Raw genomic sequence first — 24,339 nt, forward strand, 5'->3', positions numbered from 1 at the left:
GGCTCAGCAAAACACAGTTAAGTTCCTACAATTTACTAAGTAGAATGTTTTCAATACAAATGGAGTGTGACTTCACTTTTAGTAAAACTTTTTTAAAAATTCTTTCATGGGATGTGGGCATCACTGGCAAGGCCAACATTTGTTACCCATCCCTAATTGTCCTTGAGAAGGTAACTGAGTGGCTTGCTAGGCCATATAGTCAACCACATAGTTGTGGGTCTGGAGTCACATGTAGGCCAGACCAGGCAGATTTCCTTCCCTAAAGGACATTGGTGAACCAGATGATTTTTTTACAACAATCAATGATAGTTTCATGGCACCATTACTGAGACTAGCTTTCAATTCCAATTTTTTAATTAATTGATTTTTTTAATTATTGAGTTTAAATTCCAACAGTTGCCATGGTGGGATTTGAACCCAGGGCAGTAGCCTGGGCCACTGGATTACTAGCCCAGTGATAATACCACTATGCCACCGTCTCCCCATTAAATTTACAGGTGCAGTTTTATTTTTAGTTTTGAATGGTAGACTCATATTGAACCCTCCACATCGCTGAAACAGGCCAACTAATTGACAGTCCAGTTAGTCATTTCAGAGAAGTCAAAAAGGACTCACAGAGAAATGATAAATTTCAGTGGGGAAATTTAATTTTCAAACGGTAAAGAAAGCAGGAAACCCCCTCCCCCTTTCTTGAATGAGGCATCAGTAGAAACTAATACAAAAGGAGGTTTTAAAAAAGCCTAGGGGTTTCAAACGGATGGCAGGAAACACCTGATACAAAAACTAAAGATCAGCACCTGGGGAGGTGGACATCTGGTTAAAGTCACAGAAGCAAAAACCCTACAATCACTCAATGGCCAATCAGAAACTCAGCTGGAGAGTTTTGTAGATCTCAGTAGGCAGGGTGTGAAGAAATGTAGTCGAAGTAGCTGTGGGAGTCGGTGGGCTTATAATGGATATTAGTAGACAACCTATCCCCAGAGATGGAAACAGAGAAGTCGAGGAAGGGAAGGGAAGTGTCAGAGATGGACCATGTAAAGGTGAGAGAAAGGTGGAAATTGGAGGCAAAGTTGATAAAGTTTTCCAGTTTGGGGCGGGAGCAGGAAACGGCTCAATGTACCGGAAAAAGAGTTGGGGGAGGGGGCCTGAGTAGGACTGGAACAAAGAATGCTTGACATATCACACAAAAAGACAGGCATAACTAGGACACAGGCGGGTACCCATAGCAACACCTTTTACTTGAAGGAAGTGAATGGAGTTGAAGGAGAAGTTGTTCAATGTGAGAACAAGATCAGCCAGGCGGAGGAGGGTGGCATTGGATGGGGACTGGTTGGGCCTCTGTTCAAGGAAGAAGTGGAGAGCCTTCAAACCATCCTGGTGGGGGATGGAGGTGTAGAGAGATTGGATGTCCATAGTGAAGAGGAGGCGGTTGGGGCCAGGAAACTGGAAATTGTCAAAATGTGGAGCAAAACTGCACGCAGTACTCCAGATGTGATCTCACTAAAACCTGTACAATTGCAGCAAGACTTCTTTATTCCTGTACTCCAAACCCCTTGCAGTAAAGGCCAACATGCCATTTGCCTTCCTAATTGCTTGCTGCACCTGCATGTTAACTTTCTGCGTTCCTTGTGCAAGTACACATAAGTCAACACTTACAAGTTTCACACCTTTTAAAAAATATTCTGCTTTCCTATTCTTGCGACCAAAGTGAATAACTTCACACTTCCCAACATAATACTCCATCTGCCATCTTATTATCCAATCACTTAACCTGTCTATATCTCTTTGCAGCATCTCTGTGTCCTCCTCACAGCTTACCTTTTCACCTACCTTTGTATCATCAGCAAACTTAGATACATTACTCTCTGTCTCTTCATCTAAGTCATTAATATAGATTGTAAATAGCTGAGGCCCCAGCACTGATCCTTGCAGCATTCCACTATTCGCTGCCTGCCAAATTGAAAATGCCCCGTTTATGTCCACTCTTTGCTTCCTATCCATTAACCAATCCTCTATCCATGCTAATATATTACCCCCAAATCCATGAGCCCTTATCTTGCCTATTAACCTTTTGTACGGCACCTTATCGAATGTCTTTTGGAAATTCATGGGTAGCCCAGTCCTTATCTATTTTTAATTGTCATCATTATAAATGATAAGGGAGAAATAACTTACTTACTACTCTTCCACATCATCTTTACCATCTTCCTCCAGTGTCCACTGTTGCTGCAGAATAGAAAGCTATGTCCGTGATCATCACCCTTGGGGTTAGGGAAACAGAGAGGGAGGATGAAGGTTATGTCTGTGTGGATCTTCACAGAGCAACAATATAGGTGCTTAGGCAAGATGCTACCTAACCCACCATTTCCAATCAGGGTCAAGAGAGTGCCCACAAACTCCATAGCCTTCTCAAAGTGGGTGAAGGGTCTAAAGGCGGGGATGCCCTTCCAGTGGCCTTCCTTTGGTAGGTTGCATGTGCTAATTTAATAGAGTTAATGAGGGTAAGGGTCACAGTTGAGGACGCTATGCCAACTGGCATGGAAGAGGTGAAAAGAAGTGGGGGTATGAGACCGTTAAGTGGAGGAAGGGGTTTTCAGGTTGTGTGTACAAGTAATTGGTGTCAGGGAGCTGTGCAGCCATAATGCAGGATATGGAATTAAAACCAACCTTAATCAGAGTGTTCTGTGAAAGGTTAGTTGTGAAAGTGTTGGTTTAAGGGGTGAAGATTGTGCTGGTGCCCAGGTTGGGCAAGGGAGGAATGTAGCAAGCACCCAATGTGTTACTTTATCAGCCCTGGTGAGGTCATAGTGTCATTTATGGCACAGAAGGAGGCCATTCTGCCCATTGAGTCCATGCCAGCTCTCCTTAGAGCAGTGCAGTCAGTCCCACTCCCCTGTTTTATCCCCGTAGCCCTGCAAGTTTATTTCCTGCAAGTGTACATCCAATTTCCTTTTGAAATCATTGATTGTCTCTGCCTCAACCACCCTCAAAAGCAGCGAGTTCCAGGTCATTACCACTCGCTGCATAAAAAGCTCTTTCTCACATCCCCTCTGCATCTCTTGCCCAAAACCTTAAATCTCTGTCCCCTAGTCCTTGTACCATCTGCTAATGGGAACAGTTTTTCTTTGTCTACCTTATCTAAACCTGTCATAATCTGGTACACCTCTATAAAATATCCAAGGAGAATGACTCCAGCTTCTCCAACCTAACCTTGTACCTAAAATCCTTCATCCCAGGAACCATTTTGGTAAACCTCCTCTGCGCCCGCTCAAGGACCCTCACATCCTTCCTAAAGTGTGGTAACCAGAAAGAAGGTGGTTGTACTTTTCCTGGTAATGGTCTAGGGTGAAAGAGGACACCCAGGCTCGGTGAAGTCTTTCCCACCTGCCTTCAGTTTCTTTGAGGAGGGCTTGGAGGTTTGCATCAGTAAAGATTTATGCACTTCTGGATGGGACTCTGCACTGCTGCCCTCTGGAAACAGGTGGTGCTTGAAATGTTGATATTTTGTAAAAGTGGAATAAAAGTATTGCAATGAAGTCATTTAAGAGTGAAATGAAATAGTCAGGCACTGTTTCTTTTTAAACTGTTTGCTCCACAATCTGCTGCTGCAGATTACAGTCTTTTTAAAGACCTGCACAGAGGTTTCCAAATAGTTCAACTGCTACAGTTTCTGTACAATTTATGTCACTAACTGAACCTATCCAAATCAGCAAACCCAGGGATCCTAGATGTGACTCCATCTGTAGGTCACCAGCTGGCACAATTTATTTTAAAAGGGGCAACAGTGGTATAACTCCTTCTGTGGGAACTCTAGGCCAACATTTTATTATTTGAGATTCTGGGAGTATTTCCAGTGGAACAGAGAAGGCTAAGAGGAAATTTTAGAATTAAACAAAAAAATTATGAAGTATTTTATTGAGGAAAGATTATTTATCTGGTTGGCAAGTCAGGGAGGAGGCAGTTATTAATTCAATTGTATCACTGAGAGTAAAGAGAGAGGTTAGATGAATTTTCTTACTGCAGAGAGTTGTTGGAGCATAGACTGCTTTACCACAGATGGTAATTGAGGTAGAAACCACTGCATTTTTTTGAGGGAAAAGTGGATAAACATACAGGGATATGAGAAGCGAGCAGCTCAGTGGAATTAGATTGGCTTGCTCCAACAAAAGCATAAACAACTGAACGTGCTACGAATTTCTATGGTTTTATGAAACACACGAACAATTTGAGGATACAGTGACTTCTGTTACATTTCTGCCTCTACTGCACTTTTCTATATGCTCTATTCCGCTTTATCTGGTAGTTTCTTTTGCTCTGCTTCAGGCTTATCTTTAGAAGCAACTCCTCAGCTTTGTGTCCTTTGCCACCTTTTGTCTAAATTCTGTACTCACAGTGATTATTTTGACTGTAGCTCTCCAGTCTCGACCCCAGAGAAACTGCTCTAAATCTTTCTCCATATTGCCGAGCTGTACAGAATCTCTGCCCAGCTCTTCTGTGGCTCCTTTTGTTCTGCCAACATATTTCTGAGCTCCTGGCATGGGTCCTTTGGTGAAAAGCACCATGCCTCTGTGGGATCCTAAAATGTTGACAACTGGAACAGTTTTTTCACTGAGTGCAGAATGCCAAATCAGAGACAAGCACTGCTCCAGATGATGACTACAGAATACTACTAGCTGCATATGTTCTTAGACAAACAGAGCCGGAATTTGCTGAAACAAATAACAACCTGTGAACAACCCACAGCATTGTTAATAAGCAAAATGGCCAGCAGATTCAGGGAATTAAGTGATCTGCCATGAGTTGAGAATCTCCAGAACTTACTGGTCAACTTACGCCACTCCACCATTTGCTTTGCACAAACAGCATCACACCCATAGTTTCTGTTATTTTTCAAAACTTGCTGGATTTGCAAATTAATTGCCCATTAAACTTGTCACAGAAAGTTAAGTCTGGTAATTAATATTGTATGTACCCTCCTCAAAGAAATTGAAGGCAAGTGGGACAGACTCCACCGAGCCTGAGTATCAACTCTCTCACCCTAGACGATTACTAGAAAAAGTACAACCACCTTCCTTCAGGTCACCATACTTTCGGAAGGATATGATAAATGTTAATGACTGCCATCAACTTCTCTGTGGCCTAGAAAGTGAACAATTTAAACTGTGGCATTTCATTCCTTTCCAATGACCCTATCGAATGGATCAGATCATCCATTCACCCAGTCTAAAACACCTCACGCAAGGGTTAAGACATAGCCATTAACCAGGTTCTTTTGATCTCTGGTGAGCTCAACCTCTGTAGACTAAGATAGGCTGATGCTACCCAATGTCATCGCTTGAGATGTAAGCTGAGATCATTCTCAAAGTTTCTGGTATCAAGTTGAACAAAATTATACAATTCAAACAATTCAAACAGTTCGCAACAAGTGGAATCAGATTTTTTTAATATCCAGTTTCCAAACTACATGACATTGTTAAATATGTCCAGTTAAGTCACCAAATGCTGGTCTAAACCAGTTCAAGACAGATCTTGGCATGTGGAGTTTAAAAAAACATACAGAAAATGCAACTCTTGTTAACAGTTTATCAAAAAAACTTCACTGACAGTCAGTCACTGCTAATGATAAATAATTGCACCTGTTGACTTGTCACTTAAACAATTTGTGGTAGAAATGCAACCTTCAGATCTATGTTGTCTCTGGATGTGTGCAGGGAGGAAAATATAACCATTAATCTAAACTGGTTGCAAAAGATGTTCGAAGAAGGTTGAGCTGGAGACTGGAGAAAGGAAACATGTTCAAAAGACTGCAAACACATATAGTTCCGGTCCATATTTGACACAGCTACAGCTGTACCCCTGGTATAGGTGTGTGCAGGTACAGCTCCACATATGGGCCAAGCCCAGGTCCAGGTCCAGGTGTGCCCCATATATATATATATATATATATATACATATACATATATAAGTATGTAGGGCTGTGCGGATTTCCAGTTTTGCTGCAAAATAGATCATGCTCCATGGAGGTCTGTAAATGTTGTGCCATTGTTTAAAAAACGTGCGAGGGATAGGCCAAATATTTATAACTGGTCAGTCTGACCTCGGTGGTGGGCAAATTATTAGAATCAATTCTGAGAGATAGGATAAACTGTCACTTAGAAAGGCATGGATTAATCAGGGATAGTCAGCATGGATTTGTTAAGGGAAGGTCATGTCTTACTAACTAAATTGAATTTTTTGAGGAAGTAACAAGGAGGATTGATAAGGCTAGTGCAGTGGATGTTGTCTACATGGATTTTAGTAATGTATTTGACAAGGTCCCACAAGGCAAACTGGTCAGAAAATTAAAAGCCCATGGGACACAGGGGAATGTGGTGAGTTGGATCCAAAATTGTCTCAGTGACAGGAAAATAAGGATAATGGTCGACGGATGTTTTTGCGAATGGAAGGCGGTTTCCAGTGGTGTTCCACATGGCTCAGTGTTGGGTCCCTTGCTGGTTGTGGTATATATTAATGATTTGGATTTAAATGTGGGAGGCATGATAGGGAAATTTGCATGTGACACAAAAATTGGCCATGTAGTTGATAGTGAAGAAGATAGCTGTGGACTCCAGAATGAGATCAATGGTTTGGTTGAGTGGGCAAAAAAGTGGCAAATGGAATTCAATCTGGAGAAGGTGTGAAGTAATGTATTTGAGGAGGGCAAACAAAGCAAGGGAATACACAATAAACGGGAAGATATTGAGAGGGGTAGAGGAAGTGAGGGACCTTGGAGTGCATGTCCACACGTCCCTGCAGGTGACAGGACAGGAAGATAGAGTGGTGAAGAAGGCATATGGAATGCTTTCCTTTATTGGCTGAGGTATAGAATACGAAAGCAGGGATGAAATGCTGAAACTGTATAAAACACTGGTTAGGCCACAGCTGGAGTATTACGAACAGTTCTGGTTATCACATTACAGGGAGGACATAATTGCTCTGGAGAGAGTACAGAGGAGATTTATGAATGTTGCCAGGGTGTGAAAATTGCAGCTATGAGGAAAGATTGGATAGGCTCGAGTTGTTTTCCTTAGACTAGAGGCTGAGGGGTGACTTAATTGAAGTGTACAAAATTATGTGGGGCCTAGATAGAGTAGACTGGAAGGACCTGTTTCCCCTGGTGGAGAGGTCAATTACCAGGGGGCACAGATTTAATGTGGTTGGTAGAAGGATTAGCGGGGACATGAAGAAAAGCTTTTTCACCCTGAGGGTGGTGGGTGGCTGGGATTCACTGCCCAGATTGGTGGTGAAGGCAGAAACCCTCGACTCATTTAAAAGGTACCTGGGCCTGCACCTGAAATGCTGTAACCTGCAAGGCCACCGACCAGGTGCTGGAAGGTGGGATTAGATTGGGCGGCTAGTTTTTCAGCTGGCGCAGACACAATGGGCTGAATGGCCTCTCTCTGTGCCATAACATTTCTATGCTTCTATGTGGATTAGCAGAGTCCTTAGCTCCAAACCAGATTCAACCCAGTTCTGTGGATCAGTGTATCTGGATTGGGTATTACTGGTTGTAATTAAAATATTTTAGCAGGGTAAACCACAATAAGTGAGCTATAAATCCCATGAGAAGTGTACACGGGTAACTGAAGATTATTTAGTTCAGGTATCAGATTGGTTCCACAACATCTGAGATCCATCTTTCTGATTACAATGGAATCAACATTAGCATTCCTGATCTGATCAAGTTCGTGTCAATGTACTGTTAAACTTTATGCCAAGTCCACTGAGAATGATTCATTCCAGTACCCATACTGAGTGTTCCATTACAATCCTGTTATATGAATTCCATTCCACTGTTCTCACTGATATTGCTGTACCAGAACCTTACCAGTGGAAATGTTTCAAACAGATATTTGATTGTGCAGGTCATTATTATGCCACAGGTAGAGAGACATGGAATTGTTAGAACTGAGTTACATAATATACCGAGTTGGTCACAGAGAAAGAAAAGACATATGAAGAGATAGATAAGTACACATATGGAGAAAAAGAATGTTAGAATCAAACACAGTACACAAAGAAGAGACAAATAGAAGAGACTTGTAAAAGAGGAAAAGAGAAAGTGAAAAAGAAGTTAGAGACAAGCAGCTACAAATGTATGACAAAAGGCAAGGCCAGCTGGTCCATCAAGCCAGATTGCAACCTACACACACCATTAAATCCTTGCCCATCATTACACAATGGGGAATCATCAAGCATGTAGCAGTTCATTGCTCTTAATGCACAAATGATTTTTATTTAATATACCCATCAGGCGATGCTTAGCTAAGTTGCCATAAGTCCCTCAGCAAGGATAGGGGCTGTTCTCATTTATGGTGTTGACTTAGATTGATAGATCATTGAGCCAATCTTCAACACAGAAAGCTGAGGGAGGGGTTGGATGATGCCCTTTGCCTCTTTCTCTGTGAGAAGTCAGTCTAGGACAGTTTGTGTCTGGAACAGCGGAACAACAGGCAGGTCTCAGTGCAACTAGTGAAGAAGGCTGTGAGACTCCAAGCTAAAATATGAATGCAAGCAACCTGTGAGAAATAAGGTTAGTACCAATTAGTTCAGGGATTACTAACCTATAAAATAAGTTCAGCCCATAACAGAGGGAGGTATTTATTATTTATCATGGTATGACTAGTGATGAGCAGTACCTCATTGGAAAATTGTGTTCTGTTTTGTTCATATATTTCATGTACATTAAACCAGTTTGCTGGTTTCCAGTTAGTCTTGACTTGCTAGAATGTTTTTCAGTGTACATTCTGGAAAGATGAGTATTGAAGGGGAGACATGAATGAAATCATAGGCATCAATTTTAACTCTGGGTCAGCTTTCAGCAAGTAAGTTTTGGTTTCAGTTTAAAACTCACCCACTGCAGCCAAAAAATAGGCCTAGGCTATTTTAATTCCCAGGCCTCATTATAATCTCACTAGTGTGTTTTGAATTGGCTGACCCAATAGGAAACACACCCTCTTGCTAGGTTCATTTTCTGATGGGTCAGCCGAAGGTCTATTTATAGTGTGGAGGCACCTCTTAATACATGGTACATATCCTTATAGCTTGCTTCAATTGCAAGGTGCTGGAAGAAAAATTTTCTGAGAAATGAGTCAGAGGCAGGTGCCTGCATTCTCCGAAGCCTCCCTGATAGTGCTTGTGGAAGGGGTGCAGGTGAGAAGGGACTGCTGTTCCCCAGCAGTGCCAGGAGGGTTGTCAAACATATTTTTGACCAGGCTTTGAGACAGAGCGTCATCTCTACGAATGTCATCCCCAGGACCTAGATACAGTGCAGGAAGTGCTTCAGTGACCTTACTGGAGTAGCAATGGTCAAACTAGATCTTCATATGTCCCTCTCTCCAGAACACATTGCAACTGCTCCAACAGAACAGTCTGATTCAGAAACATGAGTTCAAATCCCACCACGGCAACTGGGGAATCTGAATTTGGTTAATTAAATGAATCTGGAATGAAAAGCTAGTGACCATGGTGGTCATGGAACTACTGGATTGTTGCACAAACAAATCTGGAAGGAAATCTGCTATCCTTACCTGGTCTGGCCTGTGACTTCAGACCACAGCAATGTGTTTGACTTTGAAATGGTCTAGCAAGCCATTCTGTTGTACTAAACTGCTCCACTTGCAGTGGTTCAAGAAGGTGGCTCGGCACCAACTTCTCAAGGGCAATTAGGGATGGGCAACACCCATGTCCCAATAATGAATTTTAAATAAAGTCCTTCGGGCCCCTCCTTCACTACTAATGACAATTCCTTTCCCTCAATCACTTCCTTCACCATCCAGCAAAAGGGCATACTCTCATTCTCATTGCAAACACACATTAACTTCTTCCTTGTTCCCTTCATAGTAGCCACTAGCAGAATTCCCCTGACACTTGATAGCCTTTGCAGAATCAGCAACCTCTCTCAGGTATCCTTCATTACTTCACAGACCAGACACTTGCTTCATGTTCAACATTTCATCATCCTGCTTGCATCTTGTTTCTACTTCCTCTTAGCATGTGCACGACCAGCATAAGCCCCACAAAACATAACTCTACTTCTCAGTAGCCGTTCACTAATTCTCTCCCTCTCGTTCTGCAGAACAAACCTCTAAGATTGTAAGAGGACAACCTAACTGCATAATCCCAAGTGAGCAGAAAATCTGTTGGCCTTTGGCATTCTGAAGCTATGGCTTCACCAAACAGGGTCTCTGACAATTAATTGTACTCCTTCATTAACCACTGGGAAAACACATTCAGCAAGCTTGACTACATCAAATAATATTATGAGGCAGTGTTTTGTAACTCATTCTTGTCCCTTTTCTTTCTTCGTCCTTCTCAACAACCAGAGCCTCCTGAAGAACGCACCTCAGAGAACAAGAACTTTCTGAGGAGGCACCGTCACACACTCCAGCACTCTTGAGCACCAGCACAGATATTGGCACTATAGCTGGGTTAGTCAGTCAGTTAGAGAGATCTATATGTGTGATACACTTAGCACTAACTTGAAGGAGCAGATAGTGGTAACAGGGACAGCCCAGAGGCCAGATCCTCTCTCAGCTTGCTGAGAAGGACAGAGATGCTGCCTTTGGGAATGCAGCAATAAGAATCGAACTGTTTGCCTCACACAAGTTGTACAAGGTATTGAAAGTCCTGCCAAGGGGTTTCTCCATAGCTGAAAGTAAGAATCAGCCCACTTGCAGTCTGAGTGCTGTTATCTTGCTTAGCATCAGCACACTGCCTTGGAGAGTGTGGCCATCTCCAGACTGGGCAGGAATCCATGCTTTGGTAGAAGTTGCAATGGCATGCAGACTCTGGGCTCTAACCTGTGCCCTGCCTTGGATAGACAGATGTCCACCTTGGAGAGATAGTTGGAGGAAGTGGATAGAGGCTTTCAAAGTGATGGGGATTTTCTGCACTCTGCCCACCCACAGATCAGTGGAAGTGATGAGACCCTGCTGAGGAGTGGCACATGTCGCTCTCAGGATGTCAGCACATTTGTTGCCTCATTTGCCCTTGAACCCTGTATGATGCCAGAAGGCCACGTGGGCTAGACTGTCTCAAGAAGCCAAAGTGCAGCAGTCTGCAGCCTGACCGCCTGAGGCTTTAGTACCCAGGAGCTGATGGTCAGGAACACCTCAAGTATCAAAAGGGCCTCAATAAGCAACAGTAATCTTCTGCCAGCTCTGTTGTAGGCACCAGTGGGGGCACCTCAGAGTAAAGTGAATAAACCTCCTGTTAAGTAAATCACTATAGGTTGAGCACTTGGGTGTCAAATAATTTTAGTTCAATCTTCTGTTTGTATGCAAATTCATCACCTTTTTCACATTTGAGAATTTGGTACGTAGTCTCTTTTCATTTGTCTGCATTGTCAGAATATCAGTGAAATAGAGGTTGGCTGGGAGTGGTGAAAGAGGTAACAAGCACTGTTAATGCAAAGGGCTTTTGTTACTTTCAGGTAGATTGAACAGGTTAACAAGAATGGGATGCAATTAGCTGCTTCCTGGCCTTTCTGGCTTCCAAGTGTTGTAGTGTTGTTCCTTTTTATGGTTCTCCTTTACCCATTTCTTCCACATCAGATGACACCTCTTGCCATTGCTGTACCTCCACCATTTCCAATCCTCCTTGAATATTCATGTTGTTCAGACCGCAGCATACTACTATGATAAAAAACTCACTTTATCTGGGACATGTTGCAAGGAGCCCTCAGATTTATCAAGGCACCTGGGCAATAGTGATGGTCATATACACCAGTTGGACATTATTGCAAAAAGGTCCTGGATCATCCTCTGGTGACCTGGTGAGTACATGTTTACAGTAAATGATGCCCTGTTAACAAGAGAAGTCAGCCACTTCTGCAAATCCTAGAGTTCTCTCGTTCTGACTGTTGCCATCCATTGGCAAAGTAACGTACTGATCAGCTATGCCTAATATGGCATTGGTCATCTGCCAAATACAGCTGTGCGTTGTAGACTATGAGACGGAGGTGATGTTGCCAGCAGCAGATTGAAAGGAGCATGAGGTGCTAAAGTTCAGTGTGGTGGTGACTTTAACAACCACTGGTAAAGCATGACTCCTGGTCTAGCACATCATACAGCAAGAGGCTGCACAGATCCATAACAGTCTTTTAACACACGGCTCCTCTGAGGAAAAAGAACCAGAATTTCTAAATTTGTAATGTTCCCTCAGTGCATTTAAATCAACACAACCTTATTCTATCATCCAATTCCTTCACAGTGCAATCCTTTCAAATCAATGCACTTGGTTGGAAAAGCCAATTACTTTTGGCCAGATCTGAAATGCACTGCAGTGATCCACAATGGCTTTCAAAAGAAATTGTTGATCTACAAAAACTGCAATTTCTTAACAAATCGGAATCTCTCTGATGGGACATATATCAGAACTGTTTGCGACTACAGGTGGAGCAGCTGGCAAGTTAGTCACGGTAAGCATTTTCCTGTACTGTGCAAGTCTGGTGATTAAGAGATGGAGTGAGGACTTCTCTGTCTGTTCATTCTTTTACTGACTTTTCATTCTGGTACATTACGGTTCCACCTTCCTCACAGCAGTTTACAACTTCCTGCTGCATGGATGTGGGATAGATTTATCTTATTTACTTCCATTCAAAATAATGGGGGTCAATTTTAACCCTATCAGCCAGGCAGATGGGTAGTTGAAAAACAAACTGGTTAGTCACATGTTTGGAACTCAAGCCTATTCTTACATCTCCATTCTTAACCTGCGGGGTCTGCAGAAAGATGAGGTGCCCGCCTAAATAAAGCAGGCAGGAAACTAATGAATTTATGTAAATAGGGCACCTATTAAGTCAAAAGCAAAATACTGCAGATGCTGGAAATCTGAAATAGAAACAGAAAATGCTGGAATTACTCAGCAGGTCTGACAGCATCTGCGGAAAGAGAAACCAGTGTTAACGTTTCAGGTCTGAGACCTTTGATCAGAAAACTCATCGACCAGAAACGTTAACTTTGTTTCTCTCTCCACAGATGCTGCCGGACCTATTAAGTCAATGGGATACTGATGGCATTTTAACCGGGGCGCTGGTGAGTAAGTCATTGCTTTCCAGCCAGGCTGAAGCATATTGACAACTGGTATAAAAGGACAAAGGGGACCTCAAGGTCAGTTAAAAAAAATTCCTTTGTGGGGAAGGACATCCTTCAGCAACCCCCCCGCCACCCCCCCCCCCCCCACCCCTCCCCACCCCAGTTTCCTCTCGTCAGACTTTCCTGAAGCCTCTCCCCTGCCAGTTACCTGGAAGCTGGCAAGCTGCTAGAGGCCATCCCCTCTTCTCCAGCCAGTAGTCTCTCTGCACTCTGCCTGCCCATTCTGGACAGGAGGTGGACAGGTAGCTTTTAAATGAGGCCTAGTGGTTAAAATTGCTGAGGTCATTCTGCCGCTTTAGGTGGGAAGGAAATTAACTTGTTAGAGCAGATTCCCATTGGAAACCTGCTCCAAGTAAAAATCCACCCTGTGATCTCTGCATTCTAAATCCACCTGCAGACATTATGCAATGGTAAATCTGATTCAATGGTGTAACTGAAAGACACATGGAAATGTGGTTGTGTTCATCTCTGCATATGAGGACAGCAACAATAGACACAGTGTGCAGATGAGACCCACTCTAGCAGAACATCGGAGAGAACCTTTGGCTTAGTGGTAGCATGCCTCTGAGTCAGTGGGTATTGAACTCTGTTCCAGACCGTCCTGGTAAGTAGTCTGGAGCGTCTGCTCTGAATTCTGGGTTCACACCTGGTAGGTGTGGGTGCTCCCCTCATCAAATGGGTTGTGGAAGCCCATCAAACCCACCCACTGTATAGGGCTAAACAACCTATAGGTTAGTATAAAGATGGTTATGACCATGGAAGGAGCATTCACGTTGTGTGTGAAACCTTACACTCCATTACACTATTCTCCAAGGAGAGAATGTGAAGAAATGAAAGCACCAATGACCAAAACATTACATACAATATTGTCTGCAATGGGTTAATTTTTTGAGCAGAGCAGATGCCTTATTCACATTCACCTAATTATCTAACATCTAAATTTATGATATTTCATGACTGATAGCAAATATTAACCACTTGCATTGAGGAGAAGGAATTAGTTGCAAAAATGAAAAACTGCGAAGGAAAGATTTTGGTATCTACCTTCTTTCTCCTTGGGCTCCACTTACTTGAGGAAGTGTTCGGGGAATAGTCCAGACACTCCTTAGTTCACAGATCAATTTATCCTGCTACTGTTGGCAATAGCAGTAAATTCTCAAAACCATCGAAAAATTACTTTAGAGTTTTTATTTCACATTAAGTTTCTCCTCTTTACTGCACTATGAAAACAATCTCTGGTGTTTTACCTTGGTGCTCCTTATTCATGTGTAAATTTTGACAATGCTGGACAGCAGAGCCCAGTACTGTCCTCTACTGATATATGTAGTCTTCACAGTAGAGGTCACTGGGTCACACCTATTCCAGGTGCACTGAGGCCAACTCTAATGCCTTCACTGCTTCCCCAGCTGTGTGTAGTTAACTCAATACAAAATAGGGATAAAACCTCAGGCTTTCTTGGTCTATATGACTCAGCTACTCAACAGGCAAACTCACTTAACCATTGTGGGTATTGAAAGATTCCTGCCTCTGTTTCCCCGCCCCCCACCCACCCACCCCAATTTTCTTTCTTTCTCTTCTGAAGATGATGTACTGACTAAAAGAATACATCAATGATAAATATAACCAGCACACACTAGTATCTTCTAAGTTGGATCAACAATTTCTGAATATAGCCTGAGACAGAATGAGCTGTCGTCTCACTTCTACAAGGCAGCAAGGCACTTGCAGTATTACTGGCCTTTATGGCCCCTCCCTGGGATGGGGAAAGGACTGTAGCTAGATCCACAAAATCATCAAATATGACCATGCATTCACTGTTTGTGCATGAGGTTCCTGCTTGTGTAGTAGCGTTAAAATTACATTTGCACCTTTGGAGAACTCCTCATGTACAGATGGCATATACGCATCGTTTCCTGCTGTTGCTAAATCTGTGTTCCAGTATAAACAGGGCAGAATCAGCCCAACAGAAGACAACACAATTGCTAAACCACTTACATAAAAGGTGCATTAATGATTCACTAAGCAGATGGCCACGTAGCTCCTTCAGTGAGTTGTGTGTTTGCCCACCTGTCTTATATATCTATGGTTTTATAAATATTGCACCAGTAAGATTGAAATATCACCATGGACCTGGCCCCAGGTTGATCTGCTTTTGTACTAAAGGAGTTCATGTTGAAGGTAGGGGTCTTTGCATGGGGAAGGAGAGGATAGAAAAGAAAAAGTGTAACTTTGAATATTTTTCAAAAAGAGGACCAACCTCCAGCTCTGATGTATGCAATGGATATGAAACACAACAATTGCAACACAGTCTGATAATGCATACATGTGTACTGTTCAAAAATGGTGAGGTACATCACTTGGTGCTTTCAGCACACTCTACTGAACATGCTGTAAAACATTCAGAAATAAAACAAAATCAGTATTACAGTCAATGGAAACTTATCGCCCATCTTCTTACTTTGAGAGGAATGCAGTGGTCAGCACAGACTAGTAGGGAATGTAAAGAATACATAAGCCAATAATGCCTGAAAGGCAAGACTGAGGTTTGCAACACATTGGATCCTTCATGGGTGACAGTGTTGAACACTACAGGACACACAGCATCCAAATCTTGACATACATAAACCCAAAACCACTGCTTCTCAGTAAATGTCTGTGTTATGACTTTTCCTTCACTGGCTAGGATCAAGCTCCTTTTATTGCTCCTTTGCTGCTTTAAATCGTGGATACTTGTATTTCTTACTGTTTTGCTGGCTGAGATCATTAATCCGTGTGTTTACTGTTTACTGTGATTACTGATGCCCTTTACTGGCTCTAATAATACAAAATAAATACCATCAAAAAGGATCAAATCTATGCTTAATCTTTGATCAACCACTCAAAACTGTTGTTATGAATAACTGCGATATAATTGACATGAAAAGCACTGGAGTACTGTTAATTAACTAACGCTGCAAAGTTTTGCAGGTAGTATGTGTCCCTAGGAACCTGTATATCATTACAGTTAATAAACAACTTGTCCTCATGAAAAAAGTATCTGACAAAACCTTTTTCATTGGAGGAAGAAAGGAGATTAGTTGCAATTAATGTTGATGTGAAAAATATTTGTCAAATACTTTTACATGAAACACCTTTAAGCAATGATGACCATGTAAAAGTAGTCATATGTAAAGTATAGCCATGAAGAAAAACAGTTTTACTGTAAAATGAGACCAATTTTAGTGCAAGTGAGTCATTAGGGCATCAACAACATTCGCTATAAACTGGTCCCTCAGATTAAAGGGAGCCTGACATGGGTAGGTACATGGATTTTTTGTGTTTTTTGGCCAAGTACCCTTCCATACCCGCAATATTTTGTAGCTGAGACAGTTTCCACAGGAACCATCGGCATGTGTCCCTGAGATGGAAACCAATTGGTCATAGTCCACATTAGTTAGTGGAAATTACATCATGTAAAGTTTCAAGGTGCTTTTACGTTATAGAAGTACATTCATGATTCTCGCAATGTCATCTACAATTGAGATATAAAAGGGTCAACTCGTCGTGTTCCAGTAACAGTGGAAAACCAGTACATTGTGGGTCTTGTGAACTACTGCTGGATTTGCCAGCAGTACTTCTCGCTGACATCTAATGCAAACAGTACATAGCGGGAATTTAAATCGAGCAGAAAGGTAGGTGGAAGCTGTGTTGATCTGCTCTGCTGAAACAACATAAAAACAGCTTCTCACGCCAATCTTTGGGACTCAGGCAGCAAGCTAAGCTTTCAGGCTTGTACATATGGGTCAGTAACAGCCTCCTCATAAACCAACTCTTTTGCTGCACTGACTTCCCTATGCACAAACTGTAATAAAATGAACCAAACCGAGTACTAATGACAAGAAATCATGAAATTGATGATACTGCCATCAATTATGTTAGCTACAGGGCCTAACTCAGAGTATATGGTCCAACATAATGTGTTGTCAGTGCTTGCAGAAGGAGGACTTTGATAACACTAAAATAAAATGCATACTAAGCTGGCCTGTGTATTTATAGAGTCTATAGTTTATAATAGTGTATTTACAGTTATACAGTGCATACTGTTTAGTATATTTAGATATAGCACATATCCTGGTAATTCATTACTGTACTTACGTTACATGATGCCACACAACTTCAATTCCTACATCACTACCATATTTATTACTCTTTCATTTATGTCATATCACCTCAGCCCCATCAGTGTATCTACTGGTAATCAGCAAAAACTTCAAGATAAATGTAAATAGTATAAACACATTATTAAGAATAGCAACCATCTGGCAGTCAATTAATTTCATCTTGAGGTTCTGGGAACATTCATAAATCTGCTTTGCTTTGTTCTGAAGGTTTATGGAACCATCAGATCCTGCTTGATTGAATTGCTGTTTATACCTCACTGCCAGCCATCTCCTAGAAACTAAAGGGTGATTTTGGAAAGTGGTGTGGCACTGATGTTCTGACCCTAGCTGTCCATAGAACAATTAGGAGCTACTATATCATATATTCACAATGCATGCCAAAGACCTGCAGAAATTCAAGAACAGGCCATCATTACAGCAACTTGAACCTGAATCCAATAGCTGTCATCTGGAAATGGGTAAAAAGGATCATAATGGATTCAATTTCAGAATCTCAGATTCAATACTTACATTAATAAAAGGACAATCAACTTCAGATCCTAGCTCAGAATCCCAATACATCAAATCTTTTCCTATCATTGAACCAAATCTCTGACATTCTTTCACTTTATGGAATTTCAATTTAACAAACCATTGCTACAAATAATAAGTCAAACCTTTCCCCAGCTCTCCTATTGCATACAATTCCAAGGGAACAAACCCCTTCTCATCACTCCCACTGTACTGATTTCCATCAAACCCAAGACACTTTCAGTTCACTTCCACTCTATAGAACACCACAGCACTTCCTGTGTACTGTCAATGTATATAATTCCAGTGCAACATACCTGCTCACATTCATTCCCGTTGTACCAAATTCCAATGGATGAAATCTTTTCTCATTTTTTCCCATTGTATAGAATGCTCATTAAGCACAGGCTTCCTGTCCAAATATGAAATATTCTCCAGTTGCATAGTTTTTAATTATCAGTCTCTAAATACAGTGAATCTACATGGCAACACATTTCAGAAGTCCTTGTAAAATATATTTTTCCTGTACTTTTTGCAAGAGTGTTTAGGTTGAATTGCTGAGTGAATGATTCATTAGGTTGCGGTACAAAGATTTGTAAACCTACTGTTCTTATCTTCAGCTCATAGCATTTCTTGAATAATCATAGTATAAGCATAAAATACCTTAACCAAACCATTTTTCTGTATCAGGATTCAACTGGACTAAAAACCAAAGCCATTTAAATTGACCTTAAGTTCACGGCTTGCAATGGCTGCCAGTCATGGGTTTTTACTGTCACTTCCAGGTGAAACACTAGAGAACTATCTGCAATGAAAGGTTTTTAAATCAATTTGTTGAAGCTAAAATTATCATGGATTTGGATCCTGTGTTCTCTCTTCACATATGAAGGGATTGAGTGCACAAAGGAAAAAGAAAGAATTAACCCAAAGAAAAATAATGATTAGTGCAAACTTAAAGGCAGATTAATGTTTTCCTGGAGATATTTTGGTGAAACTTCAAGTTGAGTACTTGTTTCTATTGGTAAAATGTTTATATAACACTGAGCAAGACTATTTGGTCTGGTCTCTCATTGACTGCCCTAAATAATGCTGTGCTGTGCTGACGCCTGCATTCCCCTAGACCTACTAAAGACACGGCCCACTGCTCCTATTTACATGATGTGGCTCCTCTGTGCTTTAGCAGTTTCCCTGCTTCAAGCGAGACTCAAATCAGAGATGTACTGAAGGCAGATGGAAAGACTTGTTGCACTCTGCGCAGCTTTGTCCCCACGTGGTCCAGTTCATGCAGACTCAGTACTGCTAGCGGCGCCTGTGGCCTTCTTCTTAGTGCGCAACTTAACACTCTTTGATTGTGGCTGAAAAGCAGATAATAAAAGACAATTAATTAGATGAGTTTTTCAGGAGTTATCTACATGCATAATGAACCTACTTACTACATTACCTTATCCCCATCAGTAGAAAGGAGCTTCATACTGCACCATCTAATCCCCATCAGACAGAGATCTCCCAGCTGTACCGTCCACTATTGGCCTCAGCACGACTATGTTCAGGAGGGATAAAATTAACCAGTGTATCCATTTCCAAATGCGATTCAGCAATATCAGGTCTCCTAGCTCATGATTTTTGAAAAATGTTCCTGTGCATTCCTAGTAAGCAGGAAGCACCTGTATATGTTTTCTTTTATTAAAACAAAAATCCAGCCTAAAAAACTGAAAACATTGCAATTTTGTTCAGTAATTAAATAGTTTCTGGTTAACACCTGGTTATCACTCATAGTTAATCTGGAGTGAGTAAACATCTACCCTTACATTTATGTATAGATTATCAATCCTATGCCTAACCAGATTTCCAAGTACTCTCTTTAGAGGTGTACATCAGCAGCATTAACTGCTTCGGCAGCCTAACTATTTTGCATATCTCCTTTTCTGGACAAAAAAAAACTCATTCAACTCTCAACTTCATATTTGTAAATTTCATTGTCATATCTTCTGGTTCTGCACTCAGAAACCAAATTAACTAACTGGCTTCGCTGAGCATGTTACAAATCTCCATTACATTACCTCTCAATTCTCTTTTTCTCTCTACCTTCAGCTCTATGATTGTCTCTCCATTAGATCATATCCCATTCCTAGAATCATCCTTTTCACTCTGAAATCTGTTTAACACATCAATTTCCTGGTTCAAGGTCCCCAAAACAGTGCCAATATTCCAAAAGTGGCCTCACAAATGATTCACACTGTTAGAATAAATTGTTTCTACAAATAACCAAATACCCTTGAGTTGCATCCCATTACACTGTAAGTATAAAGTGCTCCTGACAAAGAGCTTTTTGTGGTGAGAGTGCCAATTTGGAAGGCACATGGAAGTTACCTTGCCTAGTTCACAGCCTGCAAAAATTCTGTCCATATATTTTAAAATTGTGCCAGCTGCAACTTTGTCATGCTGACTTCCATACCTAAATTCCCAAAATGCACTCCTGCACAAAGCTCTATACAAGGAGCACTAAACTATCAAAATGTACCCCCATTAACCTTGCTAACAACAGCTTCCCTTCGACTGTAAGCTTTCAGTGAACAGTCAATTGAATGGTTTTGGTTGGTACAGATCCCTTTGAATACTGCCAGTTTCCCCTATCCATGTCATTTGATCATATCACTTCTTATCATCAAAACGAACCTTCTTCCAAATTACTGATGAATAGTGTAAACAGCAGAGGATAGAGAACAGATCCATACAGAATTATAATATTCACTGCTTTCTCATCAATTTAGATATTTCAATGAACATTTATCAACACTTTCTGCTTTCTCTTGTTAGCCAGTTTTCAAACCAATTTGTCGTTAATTAAATGAGTCTTAAATCTTCTTTGTAAGTTGGATATGTGGAACTTCATCAAAAGTCTATTCAAATCAAAATAGTTTATAGAGTGGAAATGGCTTTAAGCCGGTTCTCAAATGGTCACCCCAACTGGGAGGCCTGAAGCTGGCCTGAATTTGGGCTTTGGGCCTCAATAATATTATTTAGGCAAGCTACTATTATTTAGGTGCTGACAGCATATCCACTGCCAGCTCACCCATTTAAAAAAGATGAATAATTCCGGGGACTGGAGCACAGGTGGTGCGTGGGGATAGAGCAGCAATGGGGAGAGTGGCCAATTGTGATACTGTAGAATCAGCGAACACGGTTGTTCGTCTTGGCTCCACAGGAATGTATTTTTAATTTTTTAAAAAATTAAACCAGCGTTTTGGTGTGGCTGGTCTACCTCCTGTTCTGTTTGCGATGTCCAATTTGGTAGAGTGGCCCTAAAACACAAATTAGACCCTTAAGTTACATATGTAAGGGGCCTAACATATGTTTCTGGCAGCCATCAGGGATGCCTGAAATAATCAGATCCAGTATTTAGTCAGACATCTTTAAAGCATACTATGTGCATGAGATGTCAGTCCCCGACATTGGTCCTAGTTTCCTCTGTTGTACACCTGTTTAATGGGTGCAACTATCCAATTCCTACCTTTGAATCTGATTGACCAATGACTTAGTTGCCTCTTCAATGAATTTCAGTAGTTTGATATGCCATAAAATGTTGCTTCTAAATCCACGCTGTCTGTTTCTTATGGCCTCTGCATTGTTTAAAAAAACATTGACATAGGAAGATAGGAACAGGAGTAGGCCATTCAGCCCCTCGAGCCTGTCCCGCCATTTAATGAGATCATGGCTGATCCGCGGCCTAACTCCATATACCTGCCTTTGGCCCATATCCCTTAATATCTTTGCTTAACAAAAATCTATCTATCTCAGATTTAAAATTAACAACTGTTCTAGCTTCAAATGCTGTTTGTGGGAGAGTGTTCCAAACCTCTACCACCCTTTGCGTGAAGAAGCGCTTCCTAACATCTCTCCTGAACGGTCTGGTCCTAATTTTTAGACTATACCCTGTGGTTTTAGAATCTCCAACCAGTGGAAATAGTTTATCTTTATCTAGCCTGTCTTTTCCTGTTAATATCTTCGAGACTTCAATCAGATCACCCCTTAACCTTCTAAATTCTAGCGAAAACAGGCCTAATTTGTGTGATCTCTCCTTGTAACTTAACCCCTGTAGTCCAGGTATCATTCTTGTAAACCTACATTGCATTCCCTCCAAGGCCAATATATCCTTCCTAAAGTGTGGTGCCCAGAACTGCTCACAGTACTCCAAGTGGGGTCTAACCAGGGTTCTGTACAGCTGCAGCATAACCTCTGTGTCTTTATACTCCAATCCTCTGGATATAAAGGCTAGCATTCCATTAGCCTTTTTGATTATTTTCTGCACTTGCTTGTGGCATTTTAAAGATCTATGCACCTGAACCCACAAGTCTCTTTGGATATCCACTGTACTTAACCTCTTCCCATTTAGAAAGTACCTTGCTCTATCCTTTTCTGGTCCAAAATGGATAACCTCACACTTGCCCGCATTGAAATCCATCTGCCACAATTTTGCCCACTCACGTAGTCTGTCAATATCTCTTTGCAATTTTATGCTATCATCTAGACTGTCTACAATGCCGCCTAACTTTGTATCATCAGCAAATTTGGATATATGACTTACTATGCCATCATCCAAGTCGTTAATGAATAATGTGAATAATTGAGGCCCCAACACAGATCCCTGCGGGACACCACTAGTTACATCCTGCCAATCGGAGTATTTACTCATTATCCCCACTCTCTGTCGCCTACCACTCAACCAACTTTCTAACCATGTCAATAATTTTCCCTCAACTCCATGGGCTTCTACCTTAGTTAACAGTCTCTTATGTGGGACTTTATGAAATGCCTTCTGGAAGTCCATATAAATAACATCCATAGACACTCCCCTGTCCACTACCTTAGTCACCTCTTCAAAAAATTCAATGAGATTTATCAGGCATGACCTTCCCGTCATGAATCCATGCTGGCTGTCCCTGATTAACTGAAATTTTTCTAGGTGTTCAGTCACCCTATCCTTGATTATCGACTCCAGCAACTTGCCCACCACAGATGTCAGGCTAACTGGTCTGTAATTTCCTTGGTTCCCCCTTTCACCCTTCTTAAAAAGTGGAGTGACATGTGCAACTTTCCAATCCAGAGGGACCACTCCTGAATCTAGGGAACTCTGAAAGACTATAGTTAGGGCATCTACAATGTGCTCCCCTACTTCCTTTAACACCCCTGGATGGAAACCATCAGGTCCTGGGGATCTCTCACTCTTTAGTTCCATTAATTTCCTTGTTCCTGATGATTTACTTATGTTAATTGTTAATTGTAAATGTCCCTGTCCCCTATCGGCTATTAATTTTTTCGGGACTTTTGGCAAGTTATCCTCCTTTTCAACTGTAAATACTGAGGCAAAGTAATTGTTCAACATGTCTGCCATTTCCCCATTATCAATGACAATATCTCCAGTTTCAGCTTTTAGTGGACCTACATTGCTCTTGACCACCCACTTTCCCTTTATGTAACTATAAAATTTCTTCTTATTGATTTTGATGTCCCTTGCAAGTTTCCTTTCATAATCTCTTTTAGTAGCTCTTATAAGATGCTTTGTAACCCTTTGCTGGTCTTCGTATCGATCCCATTCGGCCGGATCTGTGCTGCGTTTTGCATTTTTGTAAGCCATTTCTTTTTATTTTATGCTATCCCTAATCTCTTTAGTTGTCCATGGCTGTTTTTTCTGTGAAGTGGAGCTTTTTCCTCTCAGGGGTATTTACTTGCTCTGTATTTCGTTAAATGTTTCTTTCAATATTCTCCACTGTTCTTCAGTCGTTTGACCCCTTAACAGATCTACCCAGTTTACCGTGGACAATCTCTGTCTTATCCCGGTAAAGTCAGCCTTACCCAAGTCTAAAATTCTCATAGCTGATTCGTGCTTTTCACTTTCAAACACTACCTTGAATTCGATCATGTTGTGATCACTATTTGATAAAGGCTACTAATTAAATTTGGCTCATTACTCATAACTAAATCTAATATTGCCTGTCCCCCTGTTACATCTAGGACATATTGCTGTAGGAAACTATCCTGGACACATTCCAGAAATTCACTATCTTTCTGACAGGTGCTAGTCTGCCTCTCCCAATCTACGTGTAAGTTAAAATCCCCCATTAATACTACTCTGCCTTTATTACACACTTGTCTAATTTGTGCATTTATACAATCTAACACCTCACAACTGCTACCAGGGGGTCTATACACAACACCTATTATAGTTTTAGATCCTTTTCTGTTCCTCAATTCCACCCATAAGATCTCCACTGGATGCTTTCCCCTCATTATATCCTCCCTCACCAATGAGATGATATTATTTCTAATCAGTAAGGCAACTCCACCCCCTCTGCCATTTTCCCTGTCCCTCCTGTAAACTTTATATCCAGGTATATTTAGTTACCAGTCCCGACCATCCTGCAGCCACGTCTCCGCAATGGCCATCGCATCATAATTTTCCATTTGAATTTGCGCCTGCAGTTCATCTAGTTTATTCCTTACACTCCGTGCATTTGTAAATAGAACTCTTATTT

At 41.4% G+C, this 24,339-nt stretch overlaps 1 protein-coding gene across 1 annotated transcript in view; it reads right to left on the minus strand.

Annotated features, from left to right (window-relative positions):
- Positions 1-15,392: 15,392 nt before the first annotated feature.
- LOC137375565 (receptor expression-enhancing protein 2-like) overlaps positions 15,393-24,339 on the minus strand; it is a 176,160-nt gene continuing 167,213 nt past the window's right edge. Inside the window, exon 8 of the mRNA XM_068042915.1 lies at positions 15,393-19,161. Within this exon, the coding sequence (XP_067899016.1) occupies positions 19,087-19,161 (75 nt within the window). The 3' untranslated portion in view covers positions 15,393-19,086. The remainder of the gene's footprint in view (positions 19,162-24,339) is intronic.

This window comes from Heterodontus francisci, chromosome 12 (genome assembly GCF_036365525.1).
Source record: "Heterodontus francisci isolate sHetFra1 chromosome 12, sHetFra1.hap1, whole genome shotgun sequence".
Taxonomy (NCBI): Eukaryota; Metazoa; Chordata; class Chondrichthyes; order Heterodontiformes; family Heterodontidae; genus Heterodontus; species Heterodontus francisci.